Source organism: Pinus tabuliformis, chromosome J (genome assembly GCF_031772625.1).
Source record: "Pinus tabuliformis cultivar Carrire ecotype Pingquan chromosome J, CPIR1, whole genome shotgun sequence".
Classification (NCBI taxonomy): Eukaryota; Viridiplantae; Streptophyta; class Pinopsida; order Pinales; family Pinaceae; genus Pinus; species Pinus tabuliformis.
This window is the reverse complement of record NC_142295.1, coordinates 885983112-886000076: the sequence shown is the minus strand read 5'-3', so window position 1 is coordinate 886000076 and position 16965 is coordinate 885983112. Positions and strand designations below refer to the sequence as shown.

At 36.2% G+C, this 16965-nt stretch overlaps 1 protein-coding gene across 1 annotated transcript; it reads left to right on the top strand.

The window, feature by feature from the left end:
* The first annotated feature begins 15882 nt into the window (after positions 1-15882).
* On the top strand, positions 15883-16452 carry LOC149229508 (uncharacterized). The gene has a single exon (XM_089375863.1). It carries the CDS (start codon positions 15883-15885, stop codon positions 16450-16452), a length of 570 nt encoding a protein of 189 aa, XP_089231989.1.
* Positions 16453-16965: the final 513 nt, after the last annotated feature.

The following is a 16965-nucleotide window of genomic DNA, read 5'->3' as shown; positions in this document are numbered from 1 at the left end:
CTAAGGGCTGCTACCTAGCAAGATCTCATGTAACTATTTCAACCAGGCTTTAGACTAAGGCTTAGCCTCCTTAGTCAGAGAGGGCTCTCTCACAAATTTTTGATAAGATTTAATTACAAGAATAGATGGCTAACTCTTCATACAGTTCATGAAAATAAAGCTGGTTGGAACAACAAAATAACACTTCTTCCATTGGGCTCATGTCGAATTTAAAATTTTTGAACCATTCATGTCCACCTCTAGGAATCTCAGTCACATTAGAAATGGCTTCTGGGGATACAGGGAATTCTAGCATTGACACCTTAGAGTTTAAACCAGTAAAATTCAATGCAAAAGCTTTTGTTACCTTTGCGTGCCCTCCTTGCAACTTCTCACAAAACCTCCAGCAACCAGCACTTTTAAAAGCTCTTGCCACACCTTCATCTTTTAATGTAATATCAAGCCCCTCCGGTTCTGTTCTTTGGCACCTACCGGATCGATGTTCCCTTTTCTCCATTTTTCTTTAAAAACTTTCGGACAGAGAACTAACAGCAGCTTCAACTCAGAATGCAACTTCAAACTTTGGAATGCAGGCTCGCTTGCAATCAGGTCCTTTTAAAAGAAAACTCGGGCTCCCTTTGCGCTTCAACAGTCTTGTCATACAAGCAAATCCGTTTACGCACAAATAACAAATATCATGACACTACCATACATCATAAAATCACTTTGAATGATGTTTATGTGCGTGGTTCTGAACCTCATGGCGGAATGATGACCCATAATGACCTGGAGAGGACATCAACTGACAACATATGGACGGACCTAATGACTCATCCCCCGAGACTTGACATTTCAAGAAAACGCGCTGCAAAATCCCCGAATCCCCGATTTAGTAGCGCAGACAGTTTAAAATTAACGAAATGCGCTACGAAATGGCTGATAGATGACACGCTACGAAAAAACAGAAACATCATTGCTCTGCCAAATTGGCCAATCAGACTGCGCTGCGAAACTGCGCAAAGGACCAATGATGCAAACAAGACAAGACATGCCTTAAAGAATTATGATGGAGGATGACTAACGGTTTTTGAAAATGATTCACATCAATACCTTTTTAAAACATAACCCCTAAGTAACACACATAAGACCATAACCATTTGACACATTTTTTGAAAATGAAATTTTTTGGACAACATTACATACATTGACTGCAATTCTAAGTGATAACAGTGGCTCCACTTGGGATAGTGTGCTCCTGTAGTGCACTAAGAACTCGTAGAACCAGTGCCTTTGTCCATTTTATTACACTCCCACACGGCTGACAAGCATTCCCTTCAAACTTTGTGGGCCTTCACCTCGGGCTAAAGTTTTCTTGTTCAGCTTGTCATTTATTTTTAACAGAAAACATTCACAAAATGGTTATATACAATGCTCATGAGATACTTGGTAGACTTTTACTGATTGTAATGCTTTAAGAACCTGCCATTAACAGGTCCTCCAGCATATGATGATCCATCAACTTCTTGCAAAATATAGGTGTTGTTCCCATGGAAAGCAGAAATCAGATATGGTCCCTTCCATAAATTCTCAAATTTGCCATGCTTACCTTTTTCTTCAATTCTAGCTTCCCACTTCAAGACTTTGTCATTAATCTGAAATGTAACATCCTTAATCTTCTTGTCAAAAGCTCTCTTGACCCGATTCTGATTCTGTTGATGGCCTTCAAACACCTCATTCCTTTTTTCTTGCAAAGCTATCAACTGGTTTATCCTTCGTTGTATGGCATTCGGTTCCTCTTCTAGCCCTTGAATCAGCTTCATAACTGGTACCCCAAGAGATGTTGGGAAAATAGCTTCTGCTCCATACACAAGCTCATAAGGTGATGTTCCAATAGATCTTTTTGTGCAAATGCGATCAGCCCACAAGGCATACTTCAACTTTAAGTGCCAAGCCTTTTTGTTTTCTTGCAGCAGTTTTTTGATAATCCTCACAAGACTTTTATTTGAACTTTCAGCTAGACCATTACCCTGTGGATAATAAGCTGTGGAGTGACCAAGGGAAATATGGTATTGATAACAAAAATTTATCAGCCTTTTAGATTTAAAAGCCTGGGCATTATCTGTGATAATCTTGATTGGACAACCAAACCTTGATAAAATGTTATTTTCTAGAAAAGATATTATCACTGAATCATTAGCTTGCCTGGTAGGTATTGCCTCTATCCACTTTGTAAAATAATCAGTGGCTGTGAGTATCCACCGATGTTGTCCTGATGAAGGAGGATGTATCTCACCTATAAAATCTAACCCCCACTGTTGAAAGGGTGCTTCTACATAGATAGGAACCAATGGCATAGGCATAAGCTTTCTTTTGCCCTCAAACATCTGACATTCATGGCAGGCTGCTATTTTCTTGTAAATGTCTTTGAACATAGTGGGCCAAAAATACCCAGCTCTCAATATTTTATTTGCAGTGGCCTTCCAATAATGATGGCCTCCACAATCTCCCTTATGAAATTCATCAATCACCCTATCAGCCTCTTCTTCAATCAGACAATTTAATAGAATCCCTCCAACATCCTTCCAAAATAAATTCTGCTCATATACAAAGTATCTAAGGGATTTCAGCTTGGTGAACCGAGCTTTAGACTTGGAAAGGTTATCAGGAGCTCTGTTGTGTTGTAAAACAAATGACACATCCCTATACCATTCTGATGTCAAAAATTTTTCATTGATCTGAACCAACTCTTCTTCTTCTTCAAAAATTTCTGATATTTCTGCATTAAAATTGATATCACTGCTGTCCAGATTTGAATGAGTTAACAACTCTGCCAAACCTTGACCCTTCACCAACTTGGTGGGCCTAATTTCAATGTCATATTCTAACAATTTGGCTATCCATTTTCCTCTTTTTCCATCCGGGTCTGCTTGTGTAAGGATGTCTTTAATAACAGCACTTGGCACATATGCAACAATATGAGAATGTAACACATAAATTCTAAAATCCTTGATTGCCTTTACCAATGCATATGCCTGCTTCTCTAAAATGTTATACTTCAATTCAGCATTAGCCAATGTCTTACTAAAGAATGAAATAGGCTGTTCAGTACCTTGACTTCCTTTCTGCAATAAGACTCCAGCAATTGTATCTTCAGAAGCAAATGTGAAGATTAGAAATTCCTTAGTGAAATCAGGGCTGATGAGGACTGGTGCTTGAGTAAGTGATTTCTTAATTTCTTCAAATGACTTCCTTGCCTCAGCTGTCCACTTAAAGTCTGCTCCTTTCCTTAGCATTTTTGTGATATGTTTAACCACTTCAGCAAAGTTAGGGATAAACCTTCTAACAAAATTAACTTTACCAAGGAAAGATTGAATCTCTTTCTTGCTCCTTGGCAAATCTAACTTTTGGATAGCACTGACTCTATTAGGATCAATCCTAATTCCTTCTTCAGAAATAATATGCCCAAGCAATTTACCAGAAGTCAAAGCAAAGATACTTTTGGTTGGGTTTAAAGAAATACCAAACCTCCTACACTTCAGTAGTATCTTTTCAAGGTGCTTTAAATGATCTTCCTCCCTCTTTGAAAAGACTGTGATATCATCAAGATATACCACAACTGATTTATCTTTTTCCTCTGCAAAAGCAATGTCCATAGCCCTCTGGAAAGTCGCCCCTGCATTCATGAGGCCAAAAGGCATCTTTGCATACATAAATGTGCCCCATGGTGTAGTGAAAGTTGTCTTCTCCTGATCATCTGGATGAACAAGGATCTGATTGTACCCTGAGAAGCCATCTAACATTGACATTCTTTGAGAGCCAACAATATTCTGCAAAATAAGATCCATTTTAGGAAGAGGATAATTGTCTTTCAATGAAGCCTTGTTCAAATTCCTGAAGTCTATGCAAATCCTTATCTCTCCATTCTTTTTCCTAACTGGTACCAAGTTAGCAAGCCAATTTGAAAATCTGATTGGAACAATAATCTTTGCATCAAAAAGCTTCTTCACTTCCTTTTCAATTAATGGCATTAAGAGAGGATTAATTCTTCTTAATTTTTGCTTAAAAGGCTTCTCATTTTGCTTAATTGGGATAGTATGTTGTATGATTGAAGAATCATACTGCTTCAAATCAGCATAGCTCCATGCAAAAACATCAATAAACTTCTTCATCAGTTCAACATATTTGACTTTTATATCAGCTGATAAAAACTTTGAAATTTTGACTAATTTAGGCACAACTGAGTCACCTAAATTGCAACTCTCTATTTCTTCTTCATCGGCTTGCAACCTTGGTGCTTTAAACACATCATTCTGATCAAATAGTTTCTCAAGTGGAATAAGACCTTTAGGAATTAGATTATTTTGCAGCTGCAATACCTCAGGCTCTTCTTTTGTCTCCACTAACATGTTCTGCTGATCAATTTGACTATGCTCAAATTCTCCTTTCAACTCTAGGAAGCTTCTCACCTGCTGATCATCTTCAAAGACTTGCCAATGTAAGATATTATCTGGGATGACTGGCCTATGACGAACTTTCACTTCATAGCTATCAGAAGAATGCTTAGGGATAACAAAAAGACTAGCTGCAACAGCAAGGGAATCTGCAATTGAATTCTGATCTCTGGCTTTTATATTGAAAGTATAGGACTGAAACTTTTCCAACAATTCCAACACCAAGTTTCTATAAGCTCTCATCCTTGCATCCTTTGTTTGATAAGTGCCTTGAACTTGCTTTATGACTAATTCAGAATCTCCATAAACAACAATGTTTTTTGCCTTCAATTCTATCAAGGTTTCTAAGCCTAATACCAGAGACTCATACTCTGCCATATTATTAGTACAATCAAAATTAAGTTTATATGACAGAAACTTACTTTGTTCAGTTGGACTCATGACCCAAATCCCAGCTCCTGCACCTTCTTTCCCTGCTGCTCCATCAAAGTATAAAGACCAGCAACCAGTGATGTCTTCTTCATTACTTTGCTACACCTCTTGACACTGATTTTCTGCATGTTCTTCTTGTGGTTCCTTTCCAACTGCTTCATTGAAGAGAATGGCTGATCCAAGGCCTGTATCACAAGAATAAATAGGGAAATTCTGTGGTTTGTCCTTGCTGCTCACCATATATGCCATCCTTGTCTCACGATATAACCTTCTTTGCTCACCAAACACTGGAATGGTAGCATAAGTCAGATCCATTTGCATGGTACCCTTTATTTTTGCTGCCCATGACCTTGAGAGTAACATCCCAAATTTAGGTGGAACATCTGCAACAACAATATCCATGACAATGGTTTTGACTGGGATTTGTGTGAGTGCCACAACCACATCCTTTATCAACCCAATACAATGAACCCTCTTTGAATCAAAAGAAAATAAGTCCTTGTATGGTCTAGTCACTTCCAATCCTAACCTTTCCATAATGACTTTAGGCATGAGGTTATGGGATGCCCCTGAATCCAGCATGGCATTATGTAGAGTAATCTCATGTATATTGATGCTTATATAGAAAGGAGGAAACTCATCATTTTGCTCATCTTCCAGTCTTGGACCTAAACAAATAACAGGATTATCCTCTTGCACATTCAAAATATCAGCCCCTCCTGGTGGAGAATTAAGCATTTCCACAATCTTACTTCTATACTTGTCTACTTTCAAGATTTCATTAAATGGGACTGATATTTTAATTTTAGCAATCTCATTTTCTATATTAAACACAGAAGTAGACCTTTCAATTTCTTTAGGAGGAGCAGGGATTTGATTATCCTTTTTCTCAAGAGGAGAATCACTTTTTCCATCAGCTTGTTTTGGCTTTTCCTTTTTGTCTTCCACTGCTTTTGAAACATTTTTCTTGGGCTGAGCCTTGTTTGCTGTAATAGGGACATCTCTGTTTCTGAGGTTGTATTGCTTTTGGATTTCAAATATGGCATGTTGATAACCCTTTAAGAAATCTGAGGGTTCCTCTTCGGCTTTTAGTTGGCTGGACTCATCATGTTCCTCCTTTGTTAAGAAGATCTTTGAATCTTCTTCACCAAGACAATGAATAGATTCCTCAGGTTCCTCAGGTTCTTCTTCCTCATCCACCATGTTTTGTTGAAAAGGAGGTCTCACAGGAGGATCAACTTGCTGATTTCTATTTTCTCTTGGCCTTTGCTGATTTTGAGGCCTTCTAAATTGAGGATTCCTGAACCTAGGTTCTTGTTGTGCTTGAGGAGCAGCAGTATTCCCAAGTGCTAATTGATCCATCAATTTCTCCATGGTCTTCATCATGGTTTCAAATTTATCTTCTTGAGCAGAGGTAGAAGGCCTCTCCTCTTCCTTTATCTTAGCCTTAGCCATCTTGGACTTTTTAGCAGCAAGTATATTCACCTCTACTTTGATAGCATCATTTTGCATTTCAGCTAAATTTGCAGACTCTCTTTCTCTGAGTAACAGAGAGAAATCCGAATCAAAAGACTCAGCATATCTCAACTGTGCCAAGGCTCCAGGAGGTTTCAAATGTGCTGGAATGGAATTATAAATTTTGTTAAACCTCTTAGAAAAACTTTGAACAGTCTCATCTGGAGCTCTTCTTAAATTATTATATTCAGTGAGGGCCTGAACAGGGTTAGTTCTATTTCCCCACTTCCTCAAAAAACTATCTTCAAACTCAGCCCAACTATGAATGCTACCAGCTCCCAAGGCTTTAAACCATTTTCAGACTTCTCCAATAAAAGTTTGTGCAAATAGTCTTAACTTTACATCTTCATCATCCACCTCTTCTCTGTCAGCAAAGTCATTGAATCTATCCACATGTTCTTCAGCAGTAATGTCTTCATCTCCTCCCCATGTTGGAATCCTAGCAGCATATTTGCTAGGAAGATCATGCAAAACAGCAGGGAGAGCTAGAGGAGCATACCTAGCAGGTACAACCATAATTAATGGAGGAACAGTGACAATAGGTACTGTATGACCAGAGGGACCAGAACTAGTATGAGATGTTGTCTGAGGGCTGTTTGGACTAGCAGAAGCAGAGGACAAAGTATGACTACGAAAAGGACTATTGGGGCTTTGTAAACCACTGACAAAAGTACTCCAATTTGGGAGAGGTAAACCAGTCTTTGAGTTAAGCAAAATTTCAAAAGGGTCAAGCTCCTTGAGCTGTTTCAAGTCCTCTTCCTCTAATAACAATTCAGCAGTAACAATTTCCCAAAACTCCTCTTTATCTTTTTGTGATACTAGAGATGAAGTATCAATACCTCTCTTTTGTAGATCCAAAATGATACCAATCAATTCTTCTTCATTCTCAGACCTTAATAAAACCTCTTGAACTTTATCATCAACAAGTTTATCCTCAGGACTTCTAGAAAACTCAGGAAATAAAGACTTTGAAATACTTGAAGTACCTGGTATATCAGAGAATCTTTGTTTACTCCTTGAGATGATATTAGGATTCTCCACAGGACTAGGTGGGTTTGGGTCAGGATTGCTCCTTGTATATCTTCCTCTCGAAGCCACCTTTAAGCTTTAAGAAACAATGGAGTCACCAAGGTAGAATGCAGCCTCGAAAATCATTTTGAACTCCTGCTACCTTCAGAAATTCAATCTTCAAACTTCGGGAATAAGTAATCATCAGGCTCCCGGCAGACGCACCAAAATGTTATCACAAAATCAGTACTAAGGGCTGCTACCTAGCAAGATCTCATGTAACTATTTCAACCAGGCTTTAGACTAAGGCTTAGCCTCCTTAGTCAGAGAGGGCTCTCTCACAAATTTTTGATAAGATTTAATTACAAGAACAGATGGCTAACTCTTCATACAGTTCATGAAAATAAAGCTGGTTGGAACAACAAAATAACACTTCTTCCATTGGGCTCATGTCGAATTTAAAATTTTTGAACCATTCATGTCCACCTCTAGGAATCTCAGTCACATTAGAAATGGCTTCTGGGGATACAGGGAATTCTAGCATTGACACCTTAGAGTTTAAACCAGTAAAATTCAATGCAAAAGCTTTTGTTACCTCTGCGTGCCCTCCTTGCAACTTCTCACAAAACCTCCAGCAACCAGCACTTTTAAAAGCTCTTGCCACACCTTCATCTTTTAACGTAATATCAAGCCCCTCCGGTTCTGTTCTTTGGCACCTACCGGATCGATGTTCCCTTTTCTCCATTTTTCTTTGAAAACTTTCGGACAGAGAACTAATAGCAGCTTCAACTCAGAATGCAACTTCAAACTTTGGAATGCAGGCTCGCTTGCAATCAGGTCCTTTTAAAAGAAAACTCGGGCTCCCTTTGCGCTTCAACAGTCTTGTCATACAAGCAAATCAGTTTACGCACAAATAACAAATATCATGACACTACCATACATCATAAAATCACTTTGAATGATGTTTATGTGCGTGGTTCTGAACCTCATGGCAGAATGATGACCCATAATGACCTGGAGAGGACATCAACTGACAACATATGGACGGACCTAATGACTCATCCCCCCAGACTTGACATTTCAAGAAAATGCGCTGCAAAATCCCCAAATCCCCGATTTAGTAGCGCAGACAGTTTAAAATTAACGAAATGCGCTACGAAATGGCTGATAGATGACACGCTACGAAAAAACAAAAACATCATTGCGCTGCCAAATTGGCCAATCAGACTGCGCTGCGAAACTGCGCAAAGGACCAATGACGCAAACAAGACAAGACATGCCTTAAAGAATTATGATGGAGGATGACTAACGGTTTTTGAAAATGATTCACATCAATACCTTTTTAAAACATAACCCCTAAGTAACACACATAAGACCATAACCATTTGACACATTTTTTGAAAATGAAATTTTTTGGACAACATTACATACATTGACTGCAATTCTAAGTGAGAACACTATGTATAGACATGTTTGGTTGGGATTCTATTCATAATGGAATGGAAGAAACCCCAAGGTGGATGAGCATGTTTCACTCGATAGTCAGTTGCCATGTTCGACTGCATTTGTTATTGGCAATGGCACCCAATTACTATTCTCTAGATTAAATATTATTCTAAGAGAAAATGAACCCACATTATTCATTATTGGGCTGTAATTTCTCCAGGGTATTTGGTGTTCCATGTACTATGTAGTATTGTCTAGGTAATTGATGATTTTCTTGGACAATATATTTGTGAAATGTTTGTTCTTGATGTTTCCTTTTAATTAGTTTTCATGCACATGGTTAGTAAATGTAATCCTACTTTCCTGAGAAATACCTACCCCAAAGCTAATACTTTTGAAATTGTTCTATCATTGAGTCACTTGCCTCTTTCATGACTAATAACCTTTTTAGACAACCCAAATTTTTGCTTGACTCTCCTTTTCTAGAAAATCACATCAATACCTAACTCTCATATCATTTTGACTACTAGACATATTAGGAATGAAATCCAGGACCCTTATGATATCAATGAAAAATAGGGCATCTATGATGTTCAACCATATATTCCTATTTCAAGTACTTTCCTTGAAGCCACCCTTTGGCTCGGGCATTTTGGATATTTCCAACCAGTTTGAACACCTCGCTTTGGTATCATGTTGGAAATTTTATGTGTTAGAAATAAAATACATAATTTTTCCTATGCATGCCAACCTACTTTGACACTAAGTTGTATGCAACTTTGATATTAGGGTGTGGATTTCTTTTCCAATAAATTGTTGAATCTACCTATGAGATTATTTCGCTTGCTACCACTTTCAAAAAAACATGTTCACGCAAGGCCATATAATTTGTCTAGAATAGAAATTTGTCTCTTAGGTAAGATCAATAAGATACATAGTTTAATATATTATAAATGACTATCTTGATTTAAATTTTTTAATGGTTAGGATGGGGAATTTTCATGAAAAATATTCAAAATAAAAAATTAGTAACGAGTAGAGTCTTTATGTGAGGGAAGGAAAGTACTTGATTTCCAATAATCCCCTCAAACCACTCTTTGGTTGTCTCTATTACCAATCACCCTTACCTATCTTTCGTAGACGTTTTGCAGGGTAAAAATAAAGAATAAAAAATGCCCTCAGCAAGGCAGATTACTCTACCACAAAAGTATGTCCCCCGTTGATATGAAAGTGTGATATGATTTTCGCAAAAAGTATTGAATCTATTAATTTATCTTTAATAATTAAAAAAAAAAACAACGGTTTTCCCCCTTCGGGTTACTATGTTTTCGTCTACCTTAAAGAAATATGTTCTTTCAAGGCCATGTAAGAAATCATTTGGATATTATGATAGATGGTGACATTGTATTTGGGTTGTGGCTTAGTGGTTTTCATAGAGTTTCACCATGTAAAGAGTTGTCGTTCAAATCAATTGATGTAGATAATGGTTTCATAAAAAAAATAGAGAGATCTTGAACACTCTAATGGAAACCATTATGGTTTAATATTCAACACCCAATTAACATGGGAAAAGATTGATATTGGAAATTTTGACAACTTTTCATTTGAGAACATAAAAAATGGCGTTATTATGCATATATTTCTTCATTAGATGAATATTTGGTGGTCAAGGATGATGACTCTGACAACACTTTATAATATCAGGTGCATCATCAAGCCTTCTCAATAGTATTTTCATATTTCCTTGTTCCTAGATAGAATATGTACATCATAGGTTATTTGTTTTAGATACTCTCTATATTCTCATCGAGCATCATTGAGCTATTCAAAATGACACTTCTTCTTGGTCCACCTGGTGTTGGAAAAACCACATTGCTAACAACTGTGGCTTGAAGTCCTAATTGTGATCTCACAATAAGTTTAGGATCTTTTGAAATAAGATGATACTATGAGAAATGTAATCCAATTTTAATTATGTGCCTTGACAGATTCATCATTTTTTACTGTTTCCAAATGTTCCCAAAGTATTTGTTGTTTGTATTTTAGTGAATCAAAATTAAACTAGTTTCCTATAATTAATTTTAATTCTTATAGAAAAATTGGTTCTTTTTCCTCTTACTGGTCACCAAAACTATATCCGACAATGGGCACCCAATAAATAAAGTTCTGCCTCGAAAAACATCTGCTTATATTAACCAACATGACTTGTATCTTTGTGAAATGATGGTAAGGAAAACATTGGATTTCTCAGGGCATTGCCAACTTGTCGGGGCAAGATAGGGTGAGTGTTTCTTTACTTTTTTCTCGAAGTTACAACATTTCCCCATTGAAAATTGAACCCGTGCGTATGCACTACTTTCTACAGATGTTGCAAGAAATTTCAAAATGTGTAAAGGAGGCTTGCATCAAACTATATTCAGATGTTGATGTCTTCATGAAGGTAGGAATTTTAGCTAAAGAGGAGAGGTGTTATTTAGTGCCTTAATTAAATCTTGATGACTATTGCATTATCAATGGAGTTTTGGTTTGATGGTAAAATTGGGTGTTTATTACCAGATTTAAATCAAAGACATAGTCTTGCCCTTGGTGGGTCATTTTACCCATTCAAGCTAAAGTTATTTTTCATACTGATGCAGGCCCAAAACAATTCTTGTGATTTTCAATATGTCACTTATTGGAAAACTTAAGCATTCTTATTGCATATAGGAAAATTCAATGCAAGGACAATGGATTAGCATTATCACAGACTATATGTTAAAGGTTATATTTCTAAAACTTATGGGACAAAATGCATCACATTTTTAAGGCATGTTGATTATTCACATAGTTTGCTATGTCTTTGATTTCTTCTAGATTCAGGGCTTGGATATATGTGCAGACACAATTTTTAGAGATCATATGGACTATGGAATATATGGAGGATAGAAGAAGAGAGTTACCACATGTGGGCTAAGTTAGAATAATTCCTTGGTACCACTGAAAAGTTGCATTTGCATAATATAGTAGTTTCAAATCAGTTGTTTGATTATTTAATAAGAATTGTGCAAGATAAATGTCAGTTAGTTGTGAAAGAGCTATTTTCATGGATGAAAGTTCAACAAGGATTGGACAATGCTATGACTTTCCAAATCTTCAAATGTCTCCACCAAATTATCCATCTCTTTAATAAGATAGTGTTGATCTCTCTTTTGCAGCGAAGCGTGGAAACATATGAGCTATTTGAGGATATCATCTTATCGTATGAAGGAGAGGTGGTGTATCAAGGACCTCAAGAGTATGTCCTTGATTTCTTTAAGTACATGGGCTTCAATTTCCCAGAAAGAAAATGGGTTGTTGATTCTTACAAGAAGTAAGCATCATTTATGATACAATCATGTTTTATATGGTGGTTTGTAAGTGCTAGTTTCAAAATACCATCTAGATCTCAAAGTGAAAACGTTTACAACATTTTCATAGATAATATGTCTGTAGAGCTTGATAACCTTTAAAATGTGACATGGCATAGTTCCTTTCTATCTATTTAAAACCTTAATAATTAAATCGATTCATTTAATTTTTGCAAACTGTTTGTAACAAAGTCAATACAAGTTGAACAATTATGTGTACCATCCACCAACTCAACATTCATATCTTTGATGATTTTCATGAGGTGAATTAAAACATTTTCATTGATCAATCCACATGATATGAAACAAAAATCCTTTTTAATGCTTCTTTGTTTGGCTTAACAAAAGGAAAGGGTTTCAAAGGGATAGAATAAGATAGGGTTCCATAGAACCAACAATTGCTAAATTTTTTGTTTTGTTCGTTACTGAACTGCAACTCTTACACCTGAAAAGGGGTGGCCAAATCATCTATGCGGGTCATTTTGGTCATCATTCTCATAAAATCATTGAGTGGTTTGAGGTAGGAGTGATTTCTTGCACCTTGTTTTATAGGATATTTATTTATCGATTGTGCTTTCTATTATCAATCCATGGTAAAAAATAATGATCTTGTTTGATTCTTGTTTCTTTGACTAGGTTGTGCCATGAGTACCAACAATTATAGAAGGATACAATCTAATGGCATGGGCCCTGGAAGTGAGTTCCATAGCTCTTGTTGTGTATACTATGCTAAAATATATAGAAATTCAAGACACTATAAGTATGTCTAACATAATTTTAGGAACTTGTTTGAGGAAGAGATTTTTCAATGTGCATCTCTATCTTTGTTACCTTATCTCTAATAATATAATTCCTCCAAAGAAGAAATTGCAAATTTTCTAAAACCTTATTTGACTTTTATGTTGTTATGATTTCAGATGCAATCAAACTTTTATTAAAGAGCTAAGCACTCAGGCTCCCGACTGGCAAGATCTGAATTTTCCAACATAGTATGCACAACCCTTCAAATCTTAGTGCATGGCTTGACTTTGGAAGAAACATTGGTCATATTCGAGGCATCCAAAATATATTATCATGTGGTTTTTCTTCACTATAGTGGTTGGGCTACTATTTGGGACCATATTTCAGGGCCTTGGAATGAAGAGGTTGGGCTCTCTTGATAGACATAATAGACTTGTTTGCAAAATTGGAAGCTTGACATTTTGTTTTCTCTATTATTGATTAGATTTTTTGCTATTACAAGTTCGAAGTCCACTGATTCACTTAGCATGTTGAGAAATCTACCTGACATATGTTTTCCAAGTGAGCATATAGTATTTTGTGTTCTCATGAAAGCTTTTTTCTGTTCTCTGTAAGAGTAGAATAAATTTCTTGTTTTTTGAACAAGTTTTTGTGAACTGGTCAATTCTGTCTAAGTATTCTTCAGTGTCCTTTTACAGAGACAAACAATAAGATCTAATTAATATTACGAGATCAATGTAATATTATATGCTGTTTCTTGGTGTTAGTGATTCATCGATAGTCCAGCCAGTTGTTATAGAATGTAACTACTTCTAGGAGTAAATGAGATACTTCCTGGATTAACCCTAGATTAATACCATAACTCCTCACATAATTCATTAGAGGGTGTTCGCTCAATGGAAGAGCACCTACCTTATAAGCAGGAGGTTGGTGGTTTGATTCCACTGCCCCCTCACATGAATTAATCAATGATATTGTAGTTTATTTTAAATTAAATGTCTTTTATATTGCTTTATTTGAATGGTGAGATATTTTTATGGATACGTTGTATTATATTTCCTCTAAAGATACAAAAACTATATTTTATTGTCTTTGAATATAATCTTTCTATTTTCTCTAGAGAGACAATAGATAGGATTAAAGACATATTGTCTCTATAAAGAAAACCTCTTTAAACCCAACTATTGTCTCTAGAGAGACAAAAAAGAAATTGTTTCCTATGAGACAATAATGCTTATGTTATATATTTTCTTTATAGAGACAATTTTTTAAGACAATAATGCTTAATGAAGATATGTAAGACAATACATAAGTTTTTTTTTCTCACAAATTAACACAACTTACCCAAAGATTGTGTCAAATATTATGTTAAAACCCCAACTACGTTGTAGTGTGCTCATCAACAATAAGCAACATGGTCAATTATCGTCATCCATAACTTGACCATATTTAATTGTAGTCAACCATTCTCTACTAATCACACGCCAATATGGATCGCACAACCACATTCATAAAGTGGTCGATATACTCCAATTGATATAATTTTCCATATTTTAAAACTAATGGCATCAATTGGCATATGAAAAGTGAAAAATAATACTAATCTAAAAAATTTATTTTACTTTAATTTTTATGTGTGGTTCACAAACCCATAGATTAGTGACTGCTACATCCACGGTATATTACCCAACAAATCTATCCAAAGTAGTCACTTCCTTTCGTTTCAACCATGAAGCCTAACCTACAAATCTATCCAAAGTAGTCACTACCGTTTGTTTCAACCATGAAGCCTAACCTCAAGAGTGTCGAGAAATCTATCCAAAGCAGTCACTTCCTTTCGTTTCAACCATGAAGCCTAACCTCAAGACTGTCGAGAAAATTGAACCTGTAACCTCTCAATAACAAAAATACTTTAACAACAAAGACTCAACCAATTGAACTAACCGTCAAATACAAAAAATACTTAACGACTAAGACTCAACCAATTAAACTAACCCTCAAAACTTTTATATTCATCTAATATACATCAACCATTTTATTAATATAATTATACTAATTTATATAGCACTATCTTCATAACCATACAATTTTGACACATATATTCACTGCTTATATATTCACCTCTCGTAAACACTCTTTACAACATCTCTATTCACCATTAAAATGATTAAGTCCAAACTCCCTTATAATTTCAAAACTATTTTAAACCATTGATTCACGTAAAACACTCTCATTCTTTACCAACCTTAAACTTTTAAAACATTATTAACCATTTCAATTATCAACACTTTCGATATAGTAAAGAAATCTGTGAGTCGAACAGTTTAACGAAACCTTTCCAAAAATGAATGTACGTGGCATGAGCAGCGTGTATGATTATCTTTCTCTCCGCTGCATTAAAATGTTAGAACGATTTTGGAGGCCTTCATAGATGCGTATGTTTACTATGTGAGGAACGTACCATTATTAACGGGCGATAAGGTAATCCTAAATGCCGCTATTTTCACCCATTTTTTCCGCTCTGATCCAACCACATGACCCCAAAATAGATAATCACACCATCCACTAAATCGATTAACGGCAGACTCCACTCTCGCTGTAAACCCAATTGTATACAGCCGCATGTGAGATCTCGTTATGGTGAAGAGAGCCCGGAAAGGAAAAGAAAACGACACATACACGTGAAACGCCGGCTATTCCGATGTTTCTTTCCATTAGAAAGCCCACGCCCTTCGTCTCAACCTTCATATTTTCATTCATTTCATTTCCTTCCAGCAACGTTCGTTCTTCAGAGATCTCGTTTCTCATCATTTGTTGTAGTAACAGAGCCACAGATTATAGATTTCACTATCAAGCTTCCGAAATAAATCGCTCTGCAAAATATCATTGTATAAGAAATCAGCAACCGTTGGCGTTGATGAATTATGGGTAACTGTTTATTATCTCATGGATCCGCAAAGCTCTCTGTAGATTTAATCGGTTGTGAGGAAATTATAATGGTGATGAGATCGGACGGAAAGATAATGGAATACACGCCTCCCCTTCTCGCCCGAGATCTCATGGCGGCGTTTCCACAGCATTCGGTCATTCATTCCGAGGATGCAACATGCCGCTCTCTTTCCCCAAACCAGAAGTTGGTTCCCGAACAGCTTTATCGGCTACTAATTATTCCTAAATTGCCTTGTCTTTCCGAAGACGCCGTTTTAGCAGAGGCCACAAGCATCGATAATGGCAGAATTGTCAGTGAAAAGCGTGTACATACTCGCCTTACTTCAGTTAAGTGTGTGCTTCCTTCAATTAAGTCTGTGCAGGATGGCAGCGGTATTATTGGGGTTAAGATGGAAATCTCGAAACTAGAAGTGCAAACCTTGGTTTCATCTTTGCCTCGGCTTCAGTGTATAGCCGAGTACGACGATGAAGATTATGTTGCCACACAAAAATGCAGCAATGACCGATGGAGGCCATCGTTAAAGACCATTCCCGAGGTGAATTAGTCAAGGCTCCATATTTTTTCCATCATAAAGTTGGAGTTGCAGGCGGTTCTAAGTGTTTGTTATCAACACCGTTGTTAGGTAGTTAAGTTTAAATTCTTGGAGGAGTTAGCCATGAGTTTTTTAAAGTTTTTTTATTTTAGTATAGGAGGATACAAGTAATATGAAAGTTCATCAATAATTCTGCTCTAAGGTCATCAATAATTCTAGTCTCTTGAGTTTTGGTGTTTGGAATCTTAAGATTTTTCTTAAATTTATAAGTTAAATATATAATATGTATATAATGTTTGAATTTTTCAAGAGCAATTTTATTAGTGATTGCTTTGATATGAATTTTTTGTGAAATATATGATTAGAGGCTCAATTTTTTCTAACCGGTAATATAACTTTATCTTAAAGCAAGAAACATATAAATTCTCTAGAAATGTGATAGGAGCATCTGAATTGACCATATATCACTCGAGTGACAATCTAACCAAATTACCCCTTCTTCTAAATACCAAGAATGCAAAAGGA